Consider the following 26,791-nt stretch of genomic DNA (forward strand, 5'->3'; position numbering starts at 1 on the left):
TTGAGGAAAAAGCAATTTAAAATTTTACAAGAAAAATGTAAGAGAAATCACTAAACTTAAACCATTAAATGTATAACATTAATTTCATTTTCCTGCATCTTCTTTCATTTGGGATACAGAAAAGTAGTTTGTACACAAAGTTTCTGAGGTTTCTCTCTGGGGAAAAGAAGGGACGATAAATGACAGCATTGGTATTCAAATCACACAGCGCTTTGAGAATTAATATCCTTGTGAATATGCATTGCAAAGTCTTATCTCAGGTCCCATTCTTTATAAGAAGTTATAAAGCTTGTTGATTTTTAGAAAATGATGTTGGCAATAATACGCTTTTTTTTTTTTTTTTGCATTATGAAGTGTTTTTTTTCCTGTATAATTTCTTTTTTTTTCTTTTATTTATGTATTTATTTTAATTGGAGGCTAATTACTTTACAATATTGTAGTGGTTTTTGCCATACATTGACATGAATCAGCCATGCGTGTACATGTGTCCCCCATCCTGAACCCCCCTCCCAACTCCCTCCCCATCCCATCCCTCAGGGTCATCCCAGTGCACCAGCCCTGAGCACTTTTCCATGAATCGAACCTGGACTGACGATCTGTTCCACATATGATAATGCACATGTTTCAATGCTATTCTCTCAAATCATCCCACCCTCGCCTTCTCCCACAGGGTCCAAAAGTCTGTTCTTTACATCTGTGTCTCTTTTGCTGTCTCACACACAAGGTCATCGTTACCATTTTTCTAAATTCCATATATATATGCGTTAATATACTGTATTGGTATATATACTGTATTGGTTAATATGCTGTATTTTTCTTTCTGACTTACTTCACTCTGTATAATAGGCTCCAGTTTCATCCACCTCATTAGAACTGATTCAAATGCATTCTTTTAATAGCTGAGAAATATTCCATTGTGTATATGTACTACAGCTTTCTTATCCATTCGTCTGCCAGTGGACATCTAGGTTGTTTCCATGTCCTGGCTATTGTAAACAGTGCTGCGATGAACATTGGGGTACATTGTGATGAACATTGGTGTCTCCTTCAATTCTGGTTTCCTTGGTGTGTATGGCCAGCAGTGGGATTGCTGGGTCATATGGCAGTTCTATTTCCAGTTTTTTAAGGAATCTCCACACTGTTCTCCAAGGTGGCTGTACTAGTTTGCATTCCCACCAACAGTGTAAGAGGGTTCCCTTTTCTCTGCACACCCTGTGCAGCATTAGTTTGTAGACTTTTTGATAGCAGCCATTCTGACTGGTGTGAGATGGTACCTCTTTGTGGTTTTGATTTGCATTTCTCTGATAATGAGTGATGTTGAGCATCTTTTCATGTGTTTGTTAGCCATCCATATGTCTTCTTTGGAGATATGTCTGTTTAGTTCTTTGGCTTATTTTTGGATTGCGTCATTTATTTTTCTGGAATTGAGCTTCATGAGGTGCTTGTCTATTTTTGAGATTAATTCTTTGTCAGTTGCTTCATTTGCTATTATTTTCTCCCATTCTGAAGGCTGTCTTTTCACCTTGCTTATAGTTTCCTTCGTTGTGCAGAAGCTTTTAAGTTTAATTAGGTCCCATTTGTTTATTTTTGCTTTTATTTCTGTTACTCTGGAAGGTGGGTCATAGAGGATCCTGCTGTGATTTATGTCAGAGAGTGTTTTGCCTATGTTTTTCTCTAGGAGTTTTATAGTTTCTGGTCTTACATTTAGATCTTTAATCCATTTTGAGTTTATTTTTGTGTATGGTGTTAGAAAGTGTTCTAGTTTCATTCTTTTACAAGTGGTTGACCAGTTTTCCCAGCACCACTTGTTAAAGAGATGGTCTTTTCTCCATTGTATATTCTTGCCTCCTTTGTCAAAGATAAGGTGTCCACAGGTGTATGAATTTATCTGGGCTTTCTATTTTGTTCCATTGATCTATATTTCTGTCTTTGTGCCAATACCATATTGTCTTGATGACTGTGGCTTTGTCAGATCAGATCAGATCAGATCAGTTGCTCAGTCGTGTCTGACTCTTTGCGACCCCATGAATCACAGCACGCCAGGCCTCCCTGTCCATCACCAACTCCCGGAGTTCACCCAGACTCACATCCGTCGAGCCAGTGATGCCATCCAGCCATCTCATCCTCTGTCGTCCCCTTCTCCTCTTGCCCCCAATCCCTCCCAGCATCAGAGTCTTTTCCAATGAGTCAACTCTTTGCATGAGGTGGCCAAAGTACTGGAGTTTCAGCTTTAGCATCATTGCTTCCAAAGAAATCCCAGGGCTGATCTCCTTCAGAATGGACTGGTTGGATCTCCTTACAGTCCAAGGGACTCTCAAGAGTCTTCTCCAACACCACAGTTCAAAAGCATCAAGTCTTCAGCGCTCAGCCCTTCTTCACAGTCCAACTCTCACATCCATACATGACCACAGGAAAAACCATAGCCTTGACTAGACGGACCTTTGTTGGCAAAGTAATGTCTCTGCTCTTGAATATGCTATCTAGGTTGGTCATAACTTTCCTTCCAAGGAGTAAGCGTCTTTTAATTTCATGGCTAATCACCATCTGTAGTGATTTTGGAGCCCAGAAAAATAAAGTCTGACACTGTTTCCACTGTTTCCCCATCTATTTCCCATGAAGTGATGGGACCGGATGCCATGATCTTCATTTTCTGAATGTTGAGCTTTAAGCCAACTTTTTCACTCTCCACTTTCACCTTCATCAAGAGGCTTTTTAGTTCCTCTTCACTTTCTGCCATAAGGGTGGCTTTGTAGTATAGTCCAAAGTCAGGCAGGTCAATTCCTCCAGTTCCATTCTTCTTTCTCAAGATTGCTTTGACTATTTGAGGTTTTTCATATTTCCATACAAATTGTGAAATTATTTGTTCTAGCTCTGTGAAAAATACCATTGGTAGCTTGATAGGGATAGCATTGAATCTATAGATTACTTTGGGCAGTATACTCATTTTCACTATATTGATTCTTCCAATCCATGAACATGGTATATTTCTCCATCTATTTGTGTCATCTTTGATTTCTTTCATCATTGTTTTATAGTTTTCCATATATAGGTCTTTTGTTTCTTTAGGTAGATTTATTCCTAAGTATTTTATTCTTTTTGTTGCAGTGGTGAATGGAATTGTTTCCTTAATTTCTCTTTCTGTTTTCTCGTTGTTAGTGTATAGGAATGCAAGGGATTTCTGTGTGTTAATTTTATATCCTGCAACTTTACTATATTCATTGATTAGCTCTAGTAATTTTCTGGTGGAGTCTTTAGGGTTTTCTATGTAGAGGACCATATCATCTGCAAACAGTGAGAGTTTTACTTCTTTTCCAATCTGGATTTCTTTTATTTCTTTTTATTCTCTGATTGCTGTGGCTAAAACTTCCAAAACTATGTTGAATAGTAGTGGTGAGAGTGGGCACCCTTGTCTTGTTCCTGACTTTAGGGGAAATGCTTTCAATTTTTCACCATTGAGTATAATGTTTGCTGTGGGTTTATCATATATGGCTTTTATTATGTTGAGCTGTGCTCCTTCTATGCCTGCTTTTTGGAGGGTTTTTATCATAAATGGATGTTGAATTTTGTCAAAGGTTTTATCTGCATCTATTGAGATAATCATATAGTTTTTATCTTTCAATTTGTTAATGTGGTGTATCACATTGGATAATGATATGCTTTCAATGATACTCTTTTATTCAAATATTTTATAGAGAAAAAAGCATATTAGTCAAACATTTGAAATGTAAAAAAGTAAGATATTTCTACTATTGATCCCCAGAATTGAAATGCTTCACATAAAATTAATTTTTCTTCGAGAAGTCTTTTAATAAAATTGACCATCAAATTTTTTTGATGTCAAACAAATTTCAGTTCTTTTTTTTTTTTTAAATAACTTGAGAAGCCCACTAAGTTTTACCTTTACTATGTCAACATTTTTAGTGTTAAATATGAAGACTCTTGGACTTCCCAGGTGGTGCTAGTGGCTAAGAATCCTCTGTCAGTGCAGGAGATGCAAGAGATGAGTGTGCACTGTGGGCTGGGAAGATTCCCTTGAGTAGAAAGTAGCATTCACTCTAGTGTTCTTGCCTGGAAAATCCCATGCGCAGAGGAGCCTGGTGGGGTCCACCTGGAAAATTCCATGGGCCCTCAAAGAGTTGGACATGACTGAGTGACTGAGCACAGCACCATGGAGGCCCCTGTGTTTTTATATTTTTCTCCTTAAGAGAAAAGCAGATTGAATCTACTTGCACAACTAATCAGTGCTAAATACCCATTATAAATGTACTGTACGAATTGTATTAAATGTTCCTACCTCTCAGTTTCTTTCCAAAAAAAACAAAGTAAAATTGACCTTAATATAAGCAAGAATAAGTAAAAATATGTGAACTAGCATTGTCACATAGAAACAAGATAGAGTTATGAATTAGGGCTTGATACAATTATTGTCATTCTTTAACTGCAACAGAAGAGTAAGTAGACAAACTGAAGTTAAGGGAAAAAAGATTTTACTATAATATAGGAACAGTTGATGTTAAAATTAACTGCCAACAGAGACTATGAAAAACCGTGGCCAGATAGGCAAAGACTGTTAAAACTGAGGATGAGATAATGCTGATTTATGATGCCAATTCAGTATACGTTTTATTTAATCTCAGGTATTCCAAATCATGCTACTATGTAGAAGTGTCCTTTTCATTTCTAAATTTATAGACGTCTTCTATATGAATTTAAAAAGCAAAACTGATATATAACCAAAAATTTAAGAAAGTGAAAAGAAATTGACTAGAACCAGAAGTGGGAAAGGATCATATGTTAGCATAGATATCATGTGGGCTTCCCGATAGCTCACTGGGTAAAGAATCCTCATGTAATGCAGGAGCCTCAGGGGACACAGGTTCAATCCCTGGTCAGAAAGATCCCCTGGAGAAGGGAATGGCAAATACCTCCAGTATGCTTGCCTGTAAAATCCCATGGACAAGGGAGCCTGGCAGACTACAGTCCACTGGGTATCACAAAGAATCAGACACAACTGACTGCATACACACACACATGGATATAATGTAGAGTTATAAAAGGTGTGATTTTTATGTTTGGTGTTGGGTGTGATTCGACTGAAGAAAGCAGTTTCTATTTCCATTTAAGTTTTCTTAATATGCATTTCTTATAAATGCATATTTATCAGTGTATATATACTTACAGGAGGAATGACGTGTTTAATTTAGGGAAGAAAGTGACAGGAGCCAAATGCATGCAACTCATGATATGTGTAAAAGCTACAAGAATAGTAGAACAGCATCTAATTGAAAGGAAGGGCTTGATAAATGTTAGCTATTGTTGCTACTCTAACTACTACTGTCTCTGGTACTCCAGTAGTCTTTTAGAAAAGATAGTCATCAAGTAATTCTACTATAAATGGACAGCAGTTATCCAAGTAATTCTACCATAAAGGGATAACAGTTATCTAAGTAATTCCACCATGAAGGGACAACAGTTATTATCCAAGTGATTCCACCATGAAGGGACAACAGTTATGGAACATGTGCCTTGTGAAAGATTTTACATGTGTTTTATTAAAGTCACCTTCTCAATTCAAACCCACACAACTATTAATCTTCCTTTTTACAAATTCAGAGACTCAGACTTTGAGGTATTAGATAACGTGTTTTCCTCAGGTCGTCAGACTGGCAAGTAGCAAGAGCAGTTTCAAAAGTGGAAGTGTTTAATGTCCGAGCCAGTGTCCTTTCTCACTTTGCTACTTTCCTTTTAAATATTGGTTTAAGTAACCTTATTAAGCTAATCAAATTAACATTTATTTATTTCATTTCTCTTTGTATTTTACTTCAAAGTAGGAAAGTAGAGAATTAAAGACAGATGTAGGTGCAGGACTGCCTCATTCTCAATGAAACAGTTTTACCTAAAGAAAATAAAATTCCTCTTCTACATCAGTCACTTTGAGTAACTGGCTCACCTAAAGTTACTGAGCAGCAAATGACACAGTTAACTGTAAATTGAAAATCATTTCCTTTGCTCAGCATGTTTTCTTGCTACTTAATGTGGTAAGCTTATTTAAGTGGAACCTCACAGTCATCTTGGAGAGACACAAGAGCAGAGTGCATTTTAAGAGATTGAAAGGTAATGTTTATACTGAGGTTGTGTTCATAGCTGGTTTTGATTATTTTTATTGTTAGAGTTAGGCTTCTTTGGGCCTGATTGAAGCATCTATTAAAACTTTAGTTTGTTGCTGGAGTTTTCTGTTAGAGGACTAAATTTTCTGAGGGACAAACAATCCTATATCTCTAGGAAGTAGGATGGGGCTAAAGATGGGCACTGAGTGAGAATAATTGGCTCTTTCTAGACTTCCATCCTAGTACCCTGTTCAGAAGCAAATAGCTGGCTGATTTCTTAATGATCTTTTGCATGAACTTCAAAGGACAAGAGAGTATAGAAGGGTGTTCTGACTGTTGGATTGCGTTTTCAAAGCAGAATATGCAGATGCTTAACATGGGTTGGGGGTGGATTGCAATGGGGCACTTCTTGATGTTCTTTTGGGAGTGTGCATATAAGGATACATTCTTAAGTGTAAATGCATGAGTCATTGTGGAGTAAAATAAATACATGTGAAAAAATAACATTTTTAAGAAGAGTCTACTGACCTGTGATGCCTGGATTTATTCCATTCATGCTATTAAGCCAACCAAAGGATTGTTCTATTCCCCACAATAAGTACTATACCTGATTTTGTCTGTTTTGAGGTGATGGTAAGGATAGAGGAAAAAATGTTTTTCTTGGGAGAGTTTTTTTTAATCTAAAGCCTAGACTCCTAGAGAAAAAACTATAAACCTCACTTTCAACAAAATGGAAAATGAACGCTTTTTAAAGTAAAAATTAATTTCTTTAATCAAATTAAAGAGTTAATCTTCTCAATCCAACTTGATCAGAAGCAGTTCTCAAGAAGCCATCTTTTTTCTTCTTAGGTCTTGAAAAAGTCTCAAGGATTGTGGAATCTTGGTTTTGATATTGACTTTGAGTATTATTTGCTCAGTTAACCCGTCAGTTGTTTGGAGCCCTTCCAGAAACATATCAGTACCCCAGGCATCTCTAACATCAGTTAGAGATTTGATAGCACTGGCCTGTCTCCCCAGACAATACCTGGGCCTCCTGTGTGCAGTGTTTGGGACCCTCTGTTGGTGTTCGAAGCTGATATGGACTTTCTTGGGCAGGAATATCCCACCGTTGATTACTGGTCCAGTCACCAGCTAAGTCCCTCAGGTTTCCATATATAAACTTTAAACTAAGTCTCCATTCTTCTATATTCATGTTGATTTAAAGAAAAAATAAACTCCCCAGGTAGCTACTGTCTATATGTATTAGTCTCTTCCTTTGAGATGATCTAGATCTTAGTTCACCAATCTTGCTTAAGTGACTACTTACTAGTTCTAAGAATAATAACTTGTCTATCTCAACTTCCATATAAATGCAATGTTCATACATTATAGTGATTTTATTAATAAAAGTATATTGATAATTTTTTGTCCAGACCTAATATACACAGTAGGAATATATTTTTATCACCTTAAGTAAAAAGAATCACAACAGTACAACTTCCTCAGTTACTCAGAAATAAAGGTAATGTCAGTTATGCTGGAAACATAAAATCCACATGTGAGTGTTGGAACAGAAAGGAAGAGAAAGATTTTAGTGGGCAAGGAGAGCCTAAGGAATTCAGAAGAATGGTAAAGAAAAGTGAAAGTGAAGTAGCTCAGTCGTGTCCGACTCTTTGTGACCCTATGGACTGTAGCATCCATCCATGGCTCCTCCATCCATGGGATTTTCAAGGCAAGAGTACTGGAGTGGGTTGCCATTTCCTTCTCCAGGGGATCTTCCCAACCCAGGGATCGAACCTGGGTCTCCCACATTGTAGGCAGAAGCTCTCACCGTCTGAGCCACCAGGGAAGTCCAAAGGTAGAGAAGGGTCATAGCAGAGAGAAGACAGGGAGAAAGAAAGCCTTCCTGAGGAAGTGCGAGCAAGGCGAAAGCTTAGTCCTCAGATAAGCAAAGATGATTAGCTACAGTGACCTCTTTGCTGGTGCCCTTGTCCTCCTCTGGCTCCTTCTCACTGAGCAAACAGGGGAGCCGTCTGATAGGAGACCAGTGTGTGGATGCTTAGTCACTCAGTCTTGTCTGACTCTGTCACATCATGGACTGTAGTCTGTCAGGCTCCTCAGTTCTTGGGATTTTCCAGGCAAAAATACTGGAAAGGGTAGCCTTTCCCTTCTCCAGTGGATCTTCCTGACCCAGGAATGGAACCGGTATCTCCTGCAATGACAGGCGGATTCCTTACCACTGAAGCTGCCTGGGATGTCCTGTTCCAACCAGGAACCAGGGCAGTGTCTTAATCTGATGGGAAAAGAAAAAGGTCCCAATAGAAAGGTACAGAATGCTTGAAAAAGGATAGAATTCTCTTAAGTATCAGGGAAGAGGAGAATTACTGAAGTGTATTCTGAGAATTCCAAGGTATCATTTTTGGAGTTTTCCTTTCGCCTAGAGTTAACCCTGAACACGTCTATATGTCTTCTGATCACGAGAAGCTCGATGGTGGTATTTTTGTTGTGCTTGGTTATTTACATGCTGTTTTCCTCTTGAAACAACCATGTGTGTCACGCTGAGTCACTTCAGTCATGTCTGACTCTTTGCAACCCCATGGATTATAGCCCACCAGGCTCCTCTGTCCATGGGATTCTCCAGGCAAGAATACTGGAGTTGGTTGCCATGTTCTCCTCCAGGGGATCTTCCCAATCCAAGGATTGAACTCAGGCCTCTTATATCTCCTGCATTGGCAGGCAGGTTCTTTACCACTAGTGCCAAATGGGAAGACGTGAAAGGACCATGGTCTATTATAATTCATGTACATTATGAAGCTTTTGAAATATTTTAAAGTATGAAGGCACAGTATTTTCTGACTTATTAATCAAGTGCCTGGTATATACATTCTTTTAAAATTTTTTTAAATTTATTTTTAATTGGAGGTGATAAGTGCTTTACAATGTATTGATTTCTGCCATACCACAACACGAATCAGCCATTAGTGCACATATATTTCCTCCTTTTTGAGCCTCCCCAACCCCACTCCCCTATCCCACCCCTCTAGGTCATCACAGAGCCCCAGGCTGCGCTCCCTGTGTTATAGGCAACTTCATACTAGTTATCTGTTTTACACATACTGGTGTAACTATTTCAATGCTACTCTCTCGATTCATCCCACCCTCTCCTTCCCCCTCTTGTCCACAAGCCTGTTCTCTATGTCTGTGTCTCTATTCCTGCCCCACAAATAGGTTCATCAGTACCATTTTTTAGATTCCATATATATGCATTAATATTGTTTCAGTGCAAGTGAACTGAATATCCTCTTAAGGCTCAACATGAAATAAATTCCAATAAATGGAAAGGTCAGTTTCAGAAGAGTTAGACCCTTACTCCTGATAAGTGATAACCTGAAAGCCTGGAAATGGTTGTTGTTGTTAAGCTTCAGCGTTCCTAGAACTGAGGTCAGCAGTTCTTTGATGCCTTGGTTTGGATTCCATCTTCTTCAGCCTAGTAAAGGCAGCATGGTGGACTGCCTGGAATGTGGCATCTTCTTTTTTTGATTATGGGGATTTGAAGTCTGGACTCTGAAATATTCTGTCTCTTAGTACATCCCTGCCATATTTTCTACAAGTGATGAAGACCAAATGTCACTGATGCATTAGGATTCTACAGTCATTCTGATTTATTTCATACTTGCTTGGAAGCAACTTTAAATTAAATCCGATGTAATTTAATGGTTTCCACATGTACATTCTGTTTTTTTGGTTATAGAATCACACAACTGTATTTTTAGAAAGTGAACTGAGGGTTGTAAACTTTTGTACAGTTTATAACAGAGTTTCATTCCAAAATTTTATACATAAAGGGAAAATTGTGCCAATAAGACATTCAAAACCATGGGAGTTCCATGTGAAAGGAATACAATTGCACTCTGAAACTAGGCTTAGTAAATGGTAGCCACGTTAGAATAAGGGTCAGTGTTGTAATGCCAACGGGCAGTCTTTTGGACTCAGAAATGAACCTGCCAAAAATGTTTCATTTTTTTGGTTGCTTGGAGTTAGGCGTAACTGAAAGACAATTGGTACAAACACTAATCCATTGAAAATAGATGATGAGAATAGAATTGAAATGGTCTGGAAGAGAAATAATAAGGCATAGGCAAGGGCCTGCTTTGAGATTAATCTTCTTCCTTCTCTGATCCTTTGTTTGATGAGTAATTTTCCCATTAGGTTTTGGGCAGAGACTTGATTTTTCTTTAACTCCTGTCAGGGTTTAAAGGTTCAGTTTATTCCAGTACTACTTCCCCACTGTTTTGTATTTAGAAAAGACTACATGGTAATCTGTTTTATTACTCCCTTGACTGATAGGATTTCTGTTCATTTTTATTTAATCTTTTTTGACAATAATTTATTTTCTGAACATAATTATCACTGTATTTCTGAAGTTACAGTTTTCTTTACCCCTTTGATCTCAAGAGCAGTTTCCCACATGCTTCTGATTTTTTTCTGTCTTTGTGTCTTTGGCAACGTGATCAATTGTAGCCATCAGAAGAATTATAAAGACAAAATGATGAATGAACCTACTAATACAAATCAGTTATGTGTCGGAGTTTAAATAAAAACACAACCTTAACAGAGTCAGGCCCTTCTTACATATATTTAGGGAATTATGCAATTCAACACACTATGCAACTTTATATCATCACAACTTTCATTTTCATGTATGTATACAGGTTTATATGTGATACATATACATTGCTGTGTTTGTTTTTATATATAAATATAAAATTTGACCTTATGATGTTGGGAAGGGGGTAGAGGGTGGCAGGGAGGGAGGGGGAGAGAGAGAAAATGGGGGGAAGGCAGATTAGGGGAGTTAGTTTTACATATTACAATGCATTTCATATATGTATTGCTTAGTTAAAGAGCAGCTTTTGGCACTAGCATTCTTAGGAGACTTAGCTCTGGAATTTTATTACTTGAATTCCCAGGGACGGCGGAGCCTGGTGGGCTGCCGTCTATGGGGTCGCACAGAGTCGGACACGACTGAAGTGACTTAGCAGTAGCAGTAGCAGGCCTGGGTAAGCTCAGACTGAATGTAGCAAGTAAGTATGTGTAGTTTCTGTCAAGATTGCCTTGTACAGTCTCATTCACCCATTTACCCACTACTCATTTGTTTATCCACTCATTCATCAAGCAACAATGGAATACTGAGCTCCCCCATGAAACAGTGATCTAGTGGGAGGAAGCCCATAGATTATAAATATGAGTCAGCGAATGTTGTAATAGAAGAAAGCACAATATTCTGTGGGCATCAGGAGAACACGAATCTTTCTTCTGCTGCTTTTTCAGTTGTTCTGATAAGACACTTGCAGTCACAGAAGTTGATGAAGGAAATTAAATGCCTCAGTGGCGTCTGAGTAGACTCTCAGGACAGGCAAAATTGAGTTCAAATCCCTGCTCTTTTAGTTACTGATTGTGTGATTCTGGGAAAGGGGTTTTTAAGATTTAGTGCTCTGTCAATAAATGTGCTAGAAATGATCTCTACTTCATAAATTGATGTAGAGAGTAAATAACATAGTGTGTGAGATACTGCTGTCTCAGTGCTTGGTGCAGAGTTGATATCCACTGAGTTAATACAAGTAGAGGGTCTTATTACCAACAGAAGTATCAGTTAAATTAATGAGACTTTTCATAGGTTTAGGTTCATCAGTTCTAAATTTCTCCACTGTAAATGTTTTATAGAATATTCTTTTAGATTTTTACTTGTTATGCAGGTAAAAACAGAAAACATTAAGACTTTTAAAGGACTGCCTTTTAAGTTTGGAACTAGAAACTGAAAACAGTTTGTTTTTATAGTTCAGTCACAATCCTATTGCCCTAATTTTATAATTTGTACATGAGTTTGACACAAATTAACCAAAGTATATGACTTGTGCGGCTTATTTATAAGCATGGACCTTGGACATTTTGACAATGGTTCTCTTTAGTCCTGTTCTGACAAATCTACCTTTTAGCTAAATTTAATGATCAGAAGATCAGTTAATTATTTGGGAAACACTATTAGCAATCCTGTGAGTTAAGTTTCTGAGATATTTTATACATTTATATAAATATGTACAAATTTTATTTATAAACTTTGTGTATATATAACACATATATTTTAAATGAAGCAAATGATTTACAGATTTCTGGAGTAGATTTTAGCTTGATTCCTAACCCTTAGGAAATTAAAGCAGCTTGAACTTTGTTTCTGGTAACTTTTTCATAAAGGCAAAGTTCATGGAAGACTTTCAGATCAAAGCAACAACCTTAGAAATAATAGTCTAGAATGCAGCCTACATAACTAAACCAGACATATTACTCTGAAGCAGTGCTGTCCAACAAAAAGAATGTGAGCCACATAGGTAATTAAAAAACAAAACAGTTGAAAATAATTTTAATCATCTATATAATCCATTATATTTAAAATGTTATCATTTTACTATGTCATCAGGATAAAGAATTAGTGCTTCTTCAGTTTTTAAATTTAAATTAATTGAAACATTCAGTTCCTTAGTTTCACTAACCATATTTTCAGTGCTCAGTCACATACGGCTGGTTAGTGGTGATGATAATGAAAAGAAAGTGTAAGTGAAGTTGCTCAGTCATGTCCAACTGTTGGTTGCGACCCCATGGACTGTAGCCTGCCACATTCCTCCGTCCATGGGATTTTCCAGGCAAGAATACTGGAGTGGGTTGCCATTTCCATCTCCAGGAGATCTTCCCTACCCAGCGATTGAACCCGGGTCTCCTGCAATGTAGGCAGACGTTTTACCGTCTGAGTCACCAGGGAAGTTATTATAATAGATAGCACAGAACCAAAGTCTTCCTTTTATTGCTGATTTTAGTGGTTATTTATGATTTAAAATGATTAGAAAATTAGACTCATGTATTAGAGGCTTTTCTAAAGCTGTAACATTTTAACTTCTTTTGGAAAAAAGAAACTTATTTTTCTTTTCAGGAACCTGCTTGTACAATGAGATAGGCAAACTTCCAAGGATTCTAGTAGTCTCTAGAGTCTACTCCTGGATGATGCTGAGGGATGAACATCCTGAGGTCCTCTTAGGATAAATTTGAGTGCATGTCAGGTGGCTCAGAGATTGTTCTTCACTCAGTAACTGGACAGCATTTTCATCATTCTTGCCATTCCTAGTATGTGTCTCTGGAGACGACTTAGCTATTTTGATTTTTGGCCCGCCGACAGATGACTTCTCCTAGGCCCTTGATGCCCTTGATACTGCTGCTGCTGCTGCTAAGTTGCTTCAGTCGTGTCCGACTCTTAGTGACCTCATGGACTGCAGCCTACCAGGTTCCTCCGTCCATGGGATTTTCCAGGCAAGAGTACTGGAGTGGGGTGCCATTGCCTTCTCCACCCTTGATACTAGATGACAGCAAAAAAAAAAAAAAAAGTTCATCTCTACTAGAGTTGTTTACCACACAGCATTATTGTGTACTTGGCCACTTAATAAATGCTGTGAAATGGATAATTTATATAGTGATTTATACTCAGGTGCACAGTATCAAGTACAACTGAGAAATTTTTTTCCTTTTTTTTTTTTTTTTTTTGCTTCAGCTTGTGAAAATACAATGAAAGTCATTCAGTCATGTCTGACTTTTTGCGACCCCATGGACTACACAGTCCATGGAATTCTCCAGGCCAGAATACCAGAGTGGGTATACTGGAGTGGGCAGTCGTTCCTTTCTTCAGAGGATCTTCCCAACCCAGGGATCGAACCCAGGTCTCCTGAATTGCAGATGGATTCTTTACCAGCTGAGCCACAGGAGACACCCAAGAATACTGGAGTGGGTAGCCTATCCCTTTTCCAGTGGATCTTCCCGACCCAGGAATTGAACCAGGATCTTCTGCATTGCAGGCAGATTCTTTACCAACTGAGCTATCAGGGAAGCCTGAAAATACAATAGGAATCTAATAAATTTTTGAGCAGTCCAGGATATTCATTACCGATATACAAAGTTGGCTACAAGTATAAATTATTCCTAGCCAACATACTAAAGTTACCAATGTGCCCAGTAGCTATTTCCCACTTTCCTAGTACACAAATGCTCATTCAAGGGCATTTACTATATGCAATAACCCCCCCACTGCGCCCCCCACCTCCGCCCCGCCGCCGCCAATAATTGTTCTGCCATGGAAAATGTGTTACATAAAGAAGAAAACAAATTAGAGTCCATCTGAAGAGTGAGTGAGGAAGTACATCTGAAGGGGAGAAAAGAGAACATTTTCAAGAGAGGAAGGCATATTATCGCGAACTTGGAGAATAGTTCAATCTGACAAATATTTACTCAGCAATTACTGTATGTCAGCAAATGCTATGATCTGAGGACTCAGGATTTAGCACACCATTACTGCCATCAAAGAGCTTTTGGAAAATGGAAGATTTTAGACATGCATACATCGGTGAGGAATGTTTGATGGTTGAGATGGAACAGTACAAAGAGAATTTAATTAAAAATACTAAAGGAATTAAGGTGTGAAGCAAGGGGCATAATTAAAGAATAGAAAATAGATTAAAAGAAGCAATTTTTTTCCTCCACTTTTATTGAGGTATAATTATTATGACATACAGCACTGTATAGGGGCTTCCCTGGTGACTCAGTGGTAAAGAATCTGCCTGCAATGTAGGAGACCTGGGTTCAATCCCTGGAGAAGGGAATGGCAATTCACTCTAGTATTCTTGCCTGGAGAATTCCATGGATAGAAGAGCCTGGCAGGCTGCCCCCCATGGGGTTGCAAAGAGTCGCAAAGAGATACAAAACCAGAGAGATATCTCTAGTTTTATATTTCTTTGTGCAAAGGTCAAAAAGAGATATAAAGCCAGAGAAATAAAAAAAATGTTTCCCCTGTGATGAGAACTAAGTTTACTCTCAACAACCTTTGTATGTAACATACAGCACTGTTGATTATATTTACCATGTTGTACCTTACATTCCTAGTACTTATTTTAGTTATAACTGCAAGGTGGTACCTTTTGACTGCCTTCATTATGTTCGCCCTCCCCCTGCCTCTAGTAACCACAATCTGACTTCTTTTTCTATGAGTTCATTTGTTTCTGAAATGTAATTGATCTACAACACAATTCCTGTTACAAAATATAGTGATTTAATATTTCTCTACATTTCACGATGATTATCATGGTTAAGTCTAGTTACCAAGGAAGCAGTTTTTGAAGAGGGAGCATCAGGAGATAGAAAGCTAGAGAGAGAATTTGATCCAACACAGTAGTTAATAAAAGATTTTAGTAGGAATGTGATCTAGGCAGCTCTTTACTTCAGGAAATATAAAATTTGGTGGTTGGAAGAGCAGAAGATTAGATAGGAGGCTATACTTGTAATACAATTAATGATAAGAAGAGTGAATTGTAGGAAGTAAAGGGGAAGGGAGGGGACAAATTCATAATGGATGTAGAAGGAAAATGGTTTGGCCACTGATTAGGTGAAGGAAGGCGGGGGAGGGGTCAGAGATGACTCAGGATTTGAACTAAACCTCTAGGCAGGCAGTACCCAAAATAGGGACGATACGGTTGAAGAAAATATAAAGAGTTCCATAGAAGATGCCCTGAATTGTAGATACCTGTAAAACATCTAGAAGTAGATATCTAAAAAGCAATTGTAAATAGAAAATTGAAATTTGGGAGGTAGGTACAGTCTGAAGATAACATGTATACAAGTTTTTGAGAACAGTATCACTTGTTAAACTAGATGCTGTGAAAATGCATTATCAGTAACAGAGGATAGGAAACATTTACTGCAAAAATAGAAAGACCTGCTAACTCAATAAAATTTCTGGGAGTCGATAGCTGTTATCTTCTCGAAAGTCACTACAGCGTCCAGCCCCCTACTATTTAATGACATGATTTTTGATGTGTGACATTGTAAAGTGTGTCTCAGTTTCAGAAGTAATTTGTAACAGTTGGTGCTTGGTTCCAACTCATTCCATTGATGATGTTTAAAAGCCAAAAGCATTGAGTGGGATCCAGTGCAAGAAAAGATTCCTCAGGTGGTCCAGACTAAAGGGTAAACAGTTCTAATGTTTGGTTTTGTATGACCCTGTTGAGACCTCTGGTGCTCAGTGTATCTGTATCCAAATTAAAGACTGTTTGGACTCTAGGAAAAGCCACAGTAGGAGAATCAAATAGAATTTCCAGAGTTTAGAATAAAACCTTATCAAGTAATTCTTTTCATTTTGAGAAAGAGCTCACTCTTACTGGGTTCTGGTGGACTGTGGAATCACAAGCCCTCCCACCCCAAAATGTTCCCAAGCTGCCCTGCTGTTTATTTGACTGCCTTTTGTAGGCATGAGCTGCTTAAGTACAAGACGCTTTGGCTTCTTCATCTGTGTGCCTGAATCCTAGCAGGGTGTTTAAGCACTTACTCATTGCTCAAAACATACTGGCTAAAAGTTCATTTCCTTGGCCCTATAGTTATTGATATCTGCTAAGGAAACATGAGGAAAAAATATAACATTACTACAATATATAATATATATTATAGATATAATCATACTATGATAGATTTGTATTTATATCCTTAAAATAGAGGAAGATTTGAAAGAACAGTAATGTTCAACAGTAGAGAAATGCCTGACTAAATTATGGGATGTAGACAGAATATTTCACAATCATTAAAAGCTGTGATTTTGAAAAAAAACATTGATGACATGTTAAGTAGGATATAGTCCTAAATTTAAATTATAATGTATAAGACTGTAAACACAGCATGCTGAGTTCTATCTTTAAATTCATATGTGCTTGAAGGAAATATATGTGGCAGGAATTCCTCTTAGGGCGAGGGCTGTTTTTGTTTAGGACGATATATTGAGCCTAGTAGTAGTGTGTGCTCAGTTGAATCTGACTATTTGCAACCCCATGGATAATAGCCCATCAGTCTCCTCTGTCTATGGCATTTTCCAGGCAAGAATACTGGAATAGGTTGCCATGCCCTCCTCATGGGATCTTACCCACCCTGAGTTTGAACCTGCATCTCTTGCATCTCCAGTATTGACAGGTGGATTCTTTACTGCCAGCACCATCTGAGAAGCCTATTTTGAGCCTAATACAATAGCAAATAAAACACAGAGATTATGTGTTAGTTGTAAAAATGAAGCAGAGTGAAAAGAGTTACAAAGGGGCTGTACTTTACATAAGGTGGTCATGGAGGTTTTCTCTGATAGGTCACATCAGAGCAGAAACTTGGGGTATAGGAGATAAACCAGTCTATTTGTTTGCTGGTGAAAATGATCCAGTAAAAAAAAATTTTGACAATGGAATGGAGAGAAGGGATGGTCACAGGAACTATGTCCTTGATTAGGCACAGGTGAGAAGTTAGCCTTAGCTGTGAGTGAAATGATTCCTTCACCATGAAGGCAGCGCATGTGGCTACTATTACTGTAGGTTAAAAGTTTATGAAAGTTCTCTATTGATTGCGTCTATCTTCCCAGTACAATAGAGGGAAGGTCATCAAATAAGAGTGAGAATAAGAGAAGAGATGTATGAAACAGTCATGTATGAGAATGGAAGTCGATCAATATTTAATTACAAAGTATATAACAATTTCTATTTTGTGTATCTGGGGTGAATTTTTTATTTATCCATAAATACAGTTTTTTTTTTGTCTCCACATCACTTTATGTCTTTTCCATCTCCTTGTAACCAAAGTGGTTAATCCAGTGGCAAACGGACAGAAAATAGAAATGAAGAGAACTTCCTTGGTTCTTGAGCTTCGAAGGCAATTTGTCATAACTGTCTCTTTTCTGCTAGTGAAATAATAGGATTTTTCTCACTGTTTCTCAACAGGGTGGTGGCGACTGTCCAGAAATGAGTATCGGAGCTATAAAAATTGCCTTGGAAATTTCCCTTCCTGGGTCTTTCATCTATGTTTTCACTGATGCGCGATCCAAGGATTATCGACTCACTCATGAGGTGCTGCAGCTTATCCAACAGAAACAGTCACAGGTGAGTAGGAGTCAACCCCCACCCCCCCATTTCCCATCTGAATGCAGCTGTAAGAAATACAGCATGTAACAGATTTGCCTCCCCTCTCACTATCCCATGTGTGGCAAATGTCAATAACTACAATTATGGATCCATATATAAGAGCTCCAATATGTATGTATATGTGATTTAATGTAAATAGATATGTGATATTTGTACATAGCATGTAAATGCATTGTTTCACAATAAGGAAAAGAAATGATTAGGGTTTAATTAAGATATTTGTTATCATCTTATCCATATAACTAACAAAAGCACAGCCCTAACAGAAAAGCCTGTATTTCCAATGTCACCTCCTATGTGAAATCTTGTCTGAGTCAATTACTTATTGTATCAGTTAGCTATTGCTGAATAACAAGCTGTTCTAACTCTCAGTGACTTAAAACAATAGTCATGTATTTCTCACGTGTTTGTCGGGCTCAGTTGCCCTAGGCTCTGCTTGCTCACTTGTGTATCTAAGCATGGTTTGCTTTTAGCTTATCTCAGCTGAGCTCTGGGTGACTTGGCTCTTCCTTGCAAGTTTCTCCACCTCTTTCTGAGACCAGTAATCTAGTTTGGGTATGATCTTGTCATGACCAAGACAGAAACACTAAGAGATCAAGTGGAAATACACAAGGCAATGGCACCCCACTCCAGTACTCTTGCCTAGAAAATCCCATGGATGGAGGAGCCTGGTGGGCTGCAGTCCATGCGGTTGCTACGAGTCGGACATGACTGAACGACTTCACTTTCACTTTTCTTTTTCATGCATTGGAGGAGTAAATGGCAATCCACTCCAGTATTCTTGCCTGGAGAATCCCAGGGACAGGGGAGCCTGATGGGCTTCCATCTATGGGGTCGCACAGAGTCGGACACAACTGAAGTGACTTAGCAGCAGCAGCAGCTTGAATGTCAGTTTGGAACCAGTAGAATGTGCATTTTGCCTTGTTCTTATGGCCAAAACTGCTAGGAGATCCAACCAGTCCATCCTAAAGGAGACCAGTCCTGGGTGTTCATTGGAAGTACTGATGCTGAGGCTGAAATTCCAATACTTTGGCCACCTCATGCAAAGAGCTGACTCATTGGAAAAGACCCTGATGCTGGGAGGGATTGGGGGCAGAAGGAGAAGGGGACGACAGAAGATGAAATGGTTGGATGGCATCACCAACTCGATGCACATGAGTTTTGGTGAACTCCGGGAGTTGGTGATGAACAGGGAGGCCTGGTGTGCTGCGATTCATGGGGTTGCAAAGAGTCACACATGACCGAGCGACTGAATTGAACTGAACTATGGCCAAAACAAGTCAGATTTCCAAGCTTTGATTCATAGATGACAAAGTAAACTTTACCTATTTTGTAAGGTTAACTTTAAGATCACCTGTAAAATTGCATGAATCAGGAAGATATATATATATATATATATATATATACATACACACACATATCTCCCACTTGCCTGGTAGTATGTTAATATACAGTAAGTGCTCAATAACCATATGGTGATTTCCCCAAATCCTTTAAAATATCTTCTTTTTTTCAAAAACTGTAGGTGGTATTTGTGCTTACTGGAGATTGTGATGACAGAAGCCATATTGGATACAGAGTCTATGAAGAAATTGCCTCTACAAGTTCTGGTCAAGTGTTCCATCTGGACAAAAAACAAGTTAATGAGGTCAGTTTAATAAAGTGGGTCTACTTTATTATTCACTACCTTATCAACATCAGTTGGGCAAACCTAATTGTGTCAGTTTTGATTTCAAGAACAAATCAAACAAAAAGTCTTTTCCCCCTGGGCTACATGTTAATAAAGGCATTAAACTGATGTGCAGAAGCATAGGTTTATCTGGTATTAATTTCTAGACAGTGTTATGCTATACTAATAAATTATTTAGATTTGAGTATACATTTATTTAAAATTCATTTAGGGGAACTTGAAAATTTTTGTAGTTTTTATTGTTTCATAAGATTAGTTTGTAGTTCTGATGTAAAGCTTATGGATAACTGGTAAAATGAGGCTTGATTTGATTCTTCCTTGACTCATTTTACATTTGTTCACTAAACTAGAATATAAGAAGTTAGTTATTGAGCCAAATTCTAATGAAGTTTGATCTGTAAAATAAAAAATAAAAACTATTGTCCAATAACTATATACTTGTTTAAAAATTTTTATGATAGTCTATAACATATATATTAAGAAAGTCTTTGTAGTTTCTGAAAATGTGTTTGAGATATGTTTAATTGTCATGATTTTCTCTTTCTGTTACCTTGCCTTGACCCTACCAGGGATGATAAAATTTTGTTTACTTATTTGGCTCCCAGGTAAGTTTCTAGGAACATGCCAAAAAAAAAGATAAGATATTACATTTGCATAATTCATGTTTGATTTGATGTGGTCAACGTATCTATACAAATTTTATTTTTTTGTTTGTCATTACTGCAATTAGTATTAAAATTTTTCTTAATGAACAGTTTTCAACTATTGAAGAATAACAGCATGATTAACTGTATTGTGTATGTTTATATAAACACACATACATAAATATATATCCACAGATATATACACACATACTCATATATACCTACATGTGGATGTGTGTGTGTGTTATTTTCCTCTTTTTTTGTGATCTAATATGTGGTAAACACTTAAGTTTCTGATATGGGCTAAAAAGATGGGTTTTTTTCTTTGTAACACAGGATTTTACATATATATATATAATATGTATATTATATATAAATTTATATATTTATAAAAATTTGGCTATAAATATGCTCTATATCTATATATAGATATATATATGCTCCAGATATATATAAAGTATCTGGAGCATATTATGCTTAGTCAAATAAGACAGAGAAAGACAAATACCATATATTTTCACTTATATGTGGAATCTAAAAAAAATAATATAAATGGACAGATGTAACAAAACAGAAACGGACCCACAGAGAACAAATTTGTGATCACTGGAGGGGAATGGATGGGGAGAGGGCAAAATAGGTGAAGGGACTTAAAAGGTATAAACTAATAAGCATAAAATAAATAATTTTTAAGGATCTAATGGACAGCACAGGGAATATAGTCAGTAAACAAGTTCTGTTCATTTCATGACAGACTTCCTTGTCTTGAAAGAAATGGTTCTCTATGTTCTCTTATAACTAAAGAGTTCCTATTAGATCATGCAGGAACTAACAGCACATTGCAAATTTATAGAATAAATAGTTAAAATATTTTTTATTAATATATGATAAACAAACATGGAATATTGCTTTAGTGTAAACAAATTTTCTTGTAAGAAACAGCCTTTGGAGGAAACTATGACTTGAGTCCGAATTGTGTCCATTGTGGTGGTTGACTCACCAAGTCATGCCTGACTCTGTGACCCCATGGACTGTAGCCTGCTAGGCTCCTCTGTCATGGGATTGTCCAGGCAAGAATACTGGAGTGGGTTGCCATTTCCTTCGCCAGGGGATCTTCCCGGCCCAGGAATTGAACCCGGGTCTCCTGTGTTGCAGGCAGATTCTTTACTGACTGAACTACGAGGGCAGCGTCCCTGAGCTTTGAGGGAAGCTATGAGGGAAGTGTCCCTCAATGTCCACTGTAGCAATTCAGAAATGCTTGGGCAGGTCTGACAACTACAGGGGGAGACCTTAACAGTTATTTGAATAAACATCTGCATGAGAGTTTGGGAGCCTGAAGTTGGAGAAGAGTGCAAGGTGTTTCTCTCTGGAACTAGGTTTCTTGTCCCTTGACCTGTGCTTGACCCTAATGATGGGAATGGCAACATTTGGAGTTGTTTTTAACGTGGGATTATGTACGACTCAGGTACAGTCAATATCATTAGCATGAAGTAGGGCATAGTGGAGAACAGCATCACTCTCTCTTATATCAGTGAAGATACCACCCACTTAGTGGGTTATGAGGCTTTTGGGGGAGTGGTAGTGGTATTCAGTGCAGACAGATGGGGCACTGATGGCAGCAAAGTATGCCATGCCCAGAGGACAGGGTGGTTCCCAGCAGAAGGTACTGCAGAAGAGAAGAGGTGAGAAGAGTCACGGCCACGGTCAGCAGGCACCTAGTGCATTTGAAAAAGGCAGCTGACTGAACCTGCATGCATAACTTGGAGATTCTCAAAACAAATTGGATAAACTTCTAGACCTTTGCCAACAAAGGTCTGTCTAGCCAAGGCTATGATTTTTCCAGTACTCGTGTATGGACGTGAGAGATGGAGTATAAAGAAAGCTGAGTGCCAAAGAATTGATGCTTTTGAAATGTGGTGTTGAAGAAGACTCTTGTGAGTCCCTTGGACTGCAAGGAGATCCAACCAGTCCATCCTAAAGGAAATCAGTCCTGAATATTCATTGGAAGGACTGATGTTATAGCTGAAACTCCAATACTTTGGCCATCTGATGCAAAGAACTGACTCATTTGAAAAGACCCTGATGCTGGGAAAGTTTGAAGGCAGGAGAAGGGGATGACAGAGGATGAGATGGTTGAATGGCATCACCGACTCAATGGACATAAGTTTGAGTAAACTCCAGGAGTTGGTGATGGACAGGGAGGCCTGGCGGTCTGCAGTCCATGGGATCGCAAAGAGTTGGACACGACTGAGCAACTGAACTGAAACTTCTAGGGAGAACCTTAGAACTTTATTGTTGGGTTTCCCTTGTGGCTCAGTGGTAAAATATCCACCTGCCAGTATAGGAAACACAGGTTCGACCCCTGGGTCCAGAAGATCCTTTGGAAGGAAATGGCCACCCACTCCAGTATCTTCTTGGGAAATCCCATGGATAGAGGAGCCTGGTGAGCTAAAATACATGGGGTCATAAAGAGTCAGACATGATTTAGTGATTAAATGAAGACAAACATAGGACATTATTAGGATTGGAGCCCAGAGCTAGACTATAACCTTGTCTGTCCCATTAGTGTGACAATTTATATTCATACACTCAGAGAAAATTGACTTATGAAAAATTGAAAATACTATTGTCTTAAACGAAGATTATAAGCCCTACAGAGGGACAGACTTTCTTATTAAACAAATGGGGTGATGCGTAGTCCTAAGAAAGAATTCTGTTGTTCAGTCACTCAGTCGTGTCCGACTCTTCGTGACCCCATGGACTGCAGCACAGCAGGCTTCCCTGTCCTTCACTATCTCCTGGAGCTTGCTCAAACTCATGTCCTTTGAGTCGATGATGCCATCCAATCATCTCATCCTCTGTTGCCCTCTTCCCCTTGTGCTTGCAATCTTTCCCAGCATCGGGGTCCTTTCCATTGAGTCAGTTCTTCACATCAGGTGGCCAAAGTATTGGAGCTTCAGCTTCAGCATCAGTCCTTCCAATGAATATTCAGGGTTGATTTCCTTTAGGATAGACTGGTTTGATCTTGCAGTCCAAAGGACTCTCAAGTGTCTTCTCCAGCACCACAGTTCCAAAGCATCAATACTTCTGCACTCAGCCTTCTTTATGGTCCAAATTACCAACTAATTTATAGGAATAACAGTTTAAAAATTTTGGTATAAATTACAGAAAATTGTATGGATGTAGATATATCACAGAAATTTAACCCACTGCCATGTTAATAGTCTTTTTCTCCTAGATTATCAGTTGATACTCTGATCTTTAAGTTCAGCTAGGCAGAAGAGGACTAGATAAAAGCATTACTTAAACTGCCCATTTTTATAAGCTGGAGTTTAATGCCAACCGGGATGGACTTTAATGTTTATGTCAACCATAGCAATTCCAATCCCCCTTTCAGTTGGTTCATGAAAGGTCATTAAATCTCAAAAGAGACTTAGCTAAGGGTGTCTTGGAAAAGATATTTTCTGTATATTGTCCTGCATGGATGTAAATCCCAAGTCTGGTGCAGACATCTTCATATAAGTCTGAGCTTGAAATAAATATGAGGGGGATTAAAGAGCTAAGGAAGTCCACAGCCTTTGGATTAAGTCAACGTTCAGACCATCCTACCTGTAAGCTCAAGAATTAGGGAAGTGATCTTTTTGTTTAAGCCAGAGTTGAACATTACGGTACCTTACAAATAAATGCATCCTAACTTATAAAAGTGAAAAGTGAAAGTGAAAGTCATTCAGTCGTGTCCAACTCTTTGTGACTCCATGTCCATCGAACTCTCCAGGCCAGAATACTGGAGTGGGTAGCCTATTCCTTCTCCTGTGGATCTTCCTGACCCAGGAATTGAACCAGAGTCTCCTGCAATGCAGGCAGATTCTTTACCAACTGAGCTATCAGAGAAGTCTTCCTAACTGATAAGAATTCTGTATTTTTTGGTGATATGGTCTCTGTAAGTCCCAATTTCTTTGTAAAAGAAAGGATAAATGGGGATATGTAAATGTAAAATGGAGATAGTAGAATTATACATTTCAGGAAGTTGTTATATTAAATGAGATAATGCATATGAAATGTTCCTCCCAAGTTCCAATATAGGGTAAGTGCCCAATAAATGTTAACTAGTATTGTTTTAATCCTTATAATATTGTTATTTTGCTTTTAAAGTAGGGAAATTGTGCCACTGTGTTTGTTAGAAACCAGATGGTTCGTTGTTGCTGGGAAATAAATTTGAGTGGGACAGTCTGGGAAGAGGCTGGAGAGATGGTTCTTTTTTTGATGTGTGTAAAAGAGATATTCTGAAGGGGTTTCTGGAGCCCCATAAGCCAATATATTCCTTAAAACCACCAAAGTAAATGATTTTTTTAAAAAACAAAAAGCAGAATGACAGTGTTAAAATTGGATTTGCAAAATTTTTAGCATGTAATTTAGCCGTTTCTCTTTTCTAATTGTTCCAGATTCTCCTATTATGTAAATATTATAAACTCTAAGGAACCTAGATGCTATAACGATCTCTGCACATTTAATAGGTATAAGAACTGTGGTGAAGTCATACACATACTGAGTCCTTTCATTTTAATAGAGTGATTTTTTTCATCTTTTGTTTCCAAAGGAATCTGCTGATTATTATGCTTTATCCTCCTAACCCAGTTCATCGGTTTCCTAAACGAGCAGGTTATATTTTGTGTCAACTCTCTCGAGATTACTTTAAGTTTTTCTTTCTTCCTGTTCATTTTTTTGGAGAAGATCTAGATATCTTTCATCTTTATTTAACATAAAAGAGAACCCAAAGAAAAGGAAGTATTTGGCTGAACATCAGGGGTATATAAATCATTGTGTGGTATTACTCTTTGGCAATAAAAGTTGAGACACATCTCAAAGATGTACTTAATTCACCTTTGAAGACGGAAAAGGAACTGAATAGTCTAAGTCTTTCATTTCTTTATAAACTGGGTGATTGTCAGTGATCCAATTAATGCTTCCTAGGTTTAAGTCCAAGTTAAATCTCAAAGTTACCCACAGATGTTATATTCTTGTGTCCAAGAACCTAACACAAAAGATCCATCATCCAATGGGTAATTCACTTGTCCTGTTTCCCAATCCTTTCTCTCCACCTCTTCCAGCTGATGTCTTCAAATATCTCCGTTTCCAACCCCCGCCCCAAAACCTCTCCCTCTATATCCCACACTTGTAGATTGCTTTTATTCCCCATTCCTAAGTAATGCTGGCTAGCTGATTATGTTGTATCAGAAAGAAATTTTATTAAATAAAGAAATAATTGTCAAGAAATTTACATTTTTGAACGAGGTCAATGATGATATTTAGAAGTCCCATGAGAATATATCTTAATGACTGTTATAACTTTCAGGTTGTCGGTGTAGGATGTTTTAACTCCAACATTCCTTTTTAATACCCAGGGCTTTCTTCTGGAGTGGTGCCCTGTGCTACTCTGTTTGGCATAGACATATTCCTCTTGATTTTCTATCAGACTCCTGTAACTCCTTTGCTTGGTCTAAGCGTAAGAAAATATGCTGTGTGATTAAGAAAATGACACCAGATCAGAATGATTGGGTGCTTGCTATGGCCTCTAAGCAAGAGATGAATTTTATTTTACTTCGTTTCATTTCACTTAATCCTTACTACTGCCTAGAAGAAAGACACCATGAAACAGAGCCTCTGTATCAACCTAGAGGGGTGGGATGGGGCAGGAGATGGGAGGGAGGTTCAAAAGGGAGGGGATATATGTGTATCTATGGCTGACTCAGGTTGAGGTTTGATAGAAAACAGCAGAATTCTGTAAAGCAATTATCCTTCAATAAAAAAATAAGTTAAAAAAAAGACACCGTGAACATCACCTCTATTTCACAGATGAGGGGAAGAGGCATAGGGAGGCAGACCATCTTGCTCAGGGTTAAACTACTACTGGGTGTAAATGTCCAAATGTAGGGGACATAAACATTCCTTATCATGTAACTGCACCCATAACCATGGTGAATCCTGCTTCAGATTTTCTCTTTTGTTTTTATCAGACGATGCAGTTTTAACAGTAAAGTGACACATCAGAGATTCCATCCTGATTCATTTGTTCAGCACATGATTGAGCTACCTGATGCTAGTCAGCACACTGAACACTGGGAAAGCAAGATCTTTGACGTTTCTTCATTGATAGATAGGATAGAGCCACATGAGACTAAGGAAATTTCAATAGTTGTTCTTGTTGTTCAGTCGCTCAGTCGTGTCCAACTCTTTGTGACCCTATGGACTGCAGCATGCCAGGCTTCCCTGTCCATCACCAGCTCCCAGAGTTTGCTCAAACTCATGTCCATTGAGTCAGTGATGCCATCCAACTAT

At 38.1% G+C, this 26,791-nt stretch overlaps 1 protein-coding gene across 1 annotated transcript in view; it reads left to right on the plus strand.

The window, feature by feature from the left end:
• HMCN1 (hemicentin 1) overlaps window positions 1-26,791 on the plus strand; it is a 546,435-nt gene that overhangs the window by 129,279 nt on the left and 390,365 nt on the right. The window contains exons 3-4 of the mRNA XM_055582953.1: window positions 17,921-18,079; window positions 19,647-19,769. Coding sequence (XP_055438928.1) covers window positions 17,921-18,079; window positions 19,647-19,769 — 282 coding nt within the window. The remainder of the gene's footprint in view (window positions 1-17,920; window positions 18,080-19,646; window positions 19,770-26,791) is intronic.

Source organism: Bubalus kerabau, chromosome 5 (assembly GCF_029407905.1).
Source record: "Bubalus kerabau isolate K-KA32 ecotype Philippines breed swamp buffalo chromosome 5, PCC_UOA_SB_1v2, whole genome shotgun sequence".
Lineage (NCBI taxonomy): Eukaryota > Metazoa > Chordata > Mammalia > Artiodactyla > Bovidae > Bubalus > Bubalus kerabau.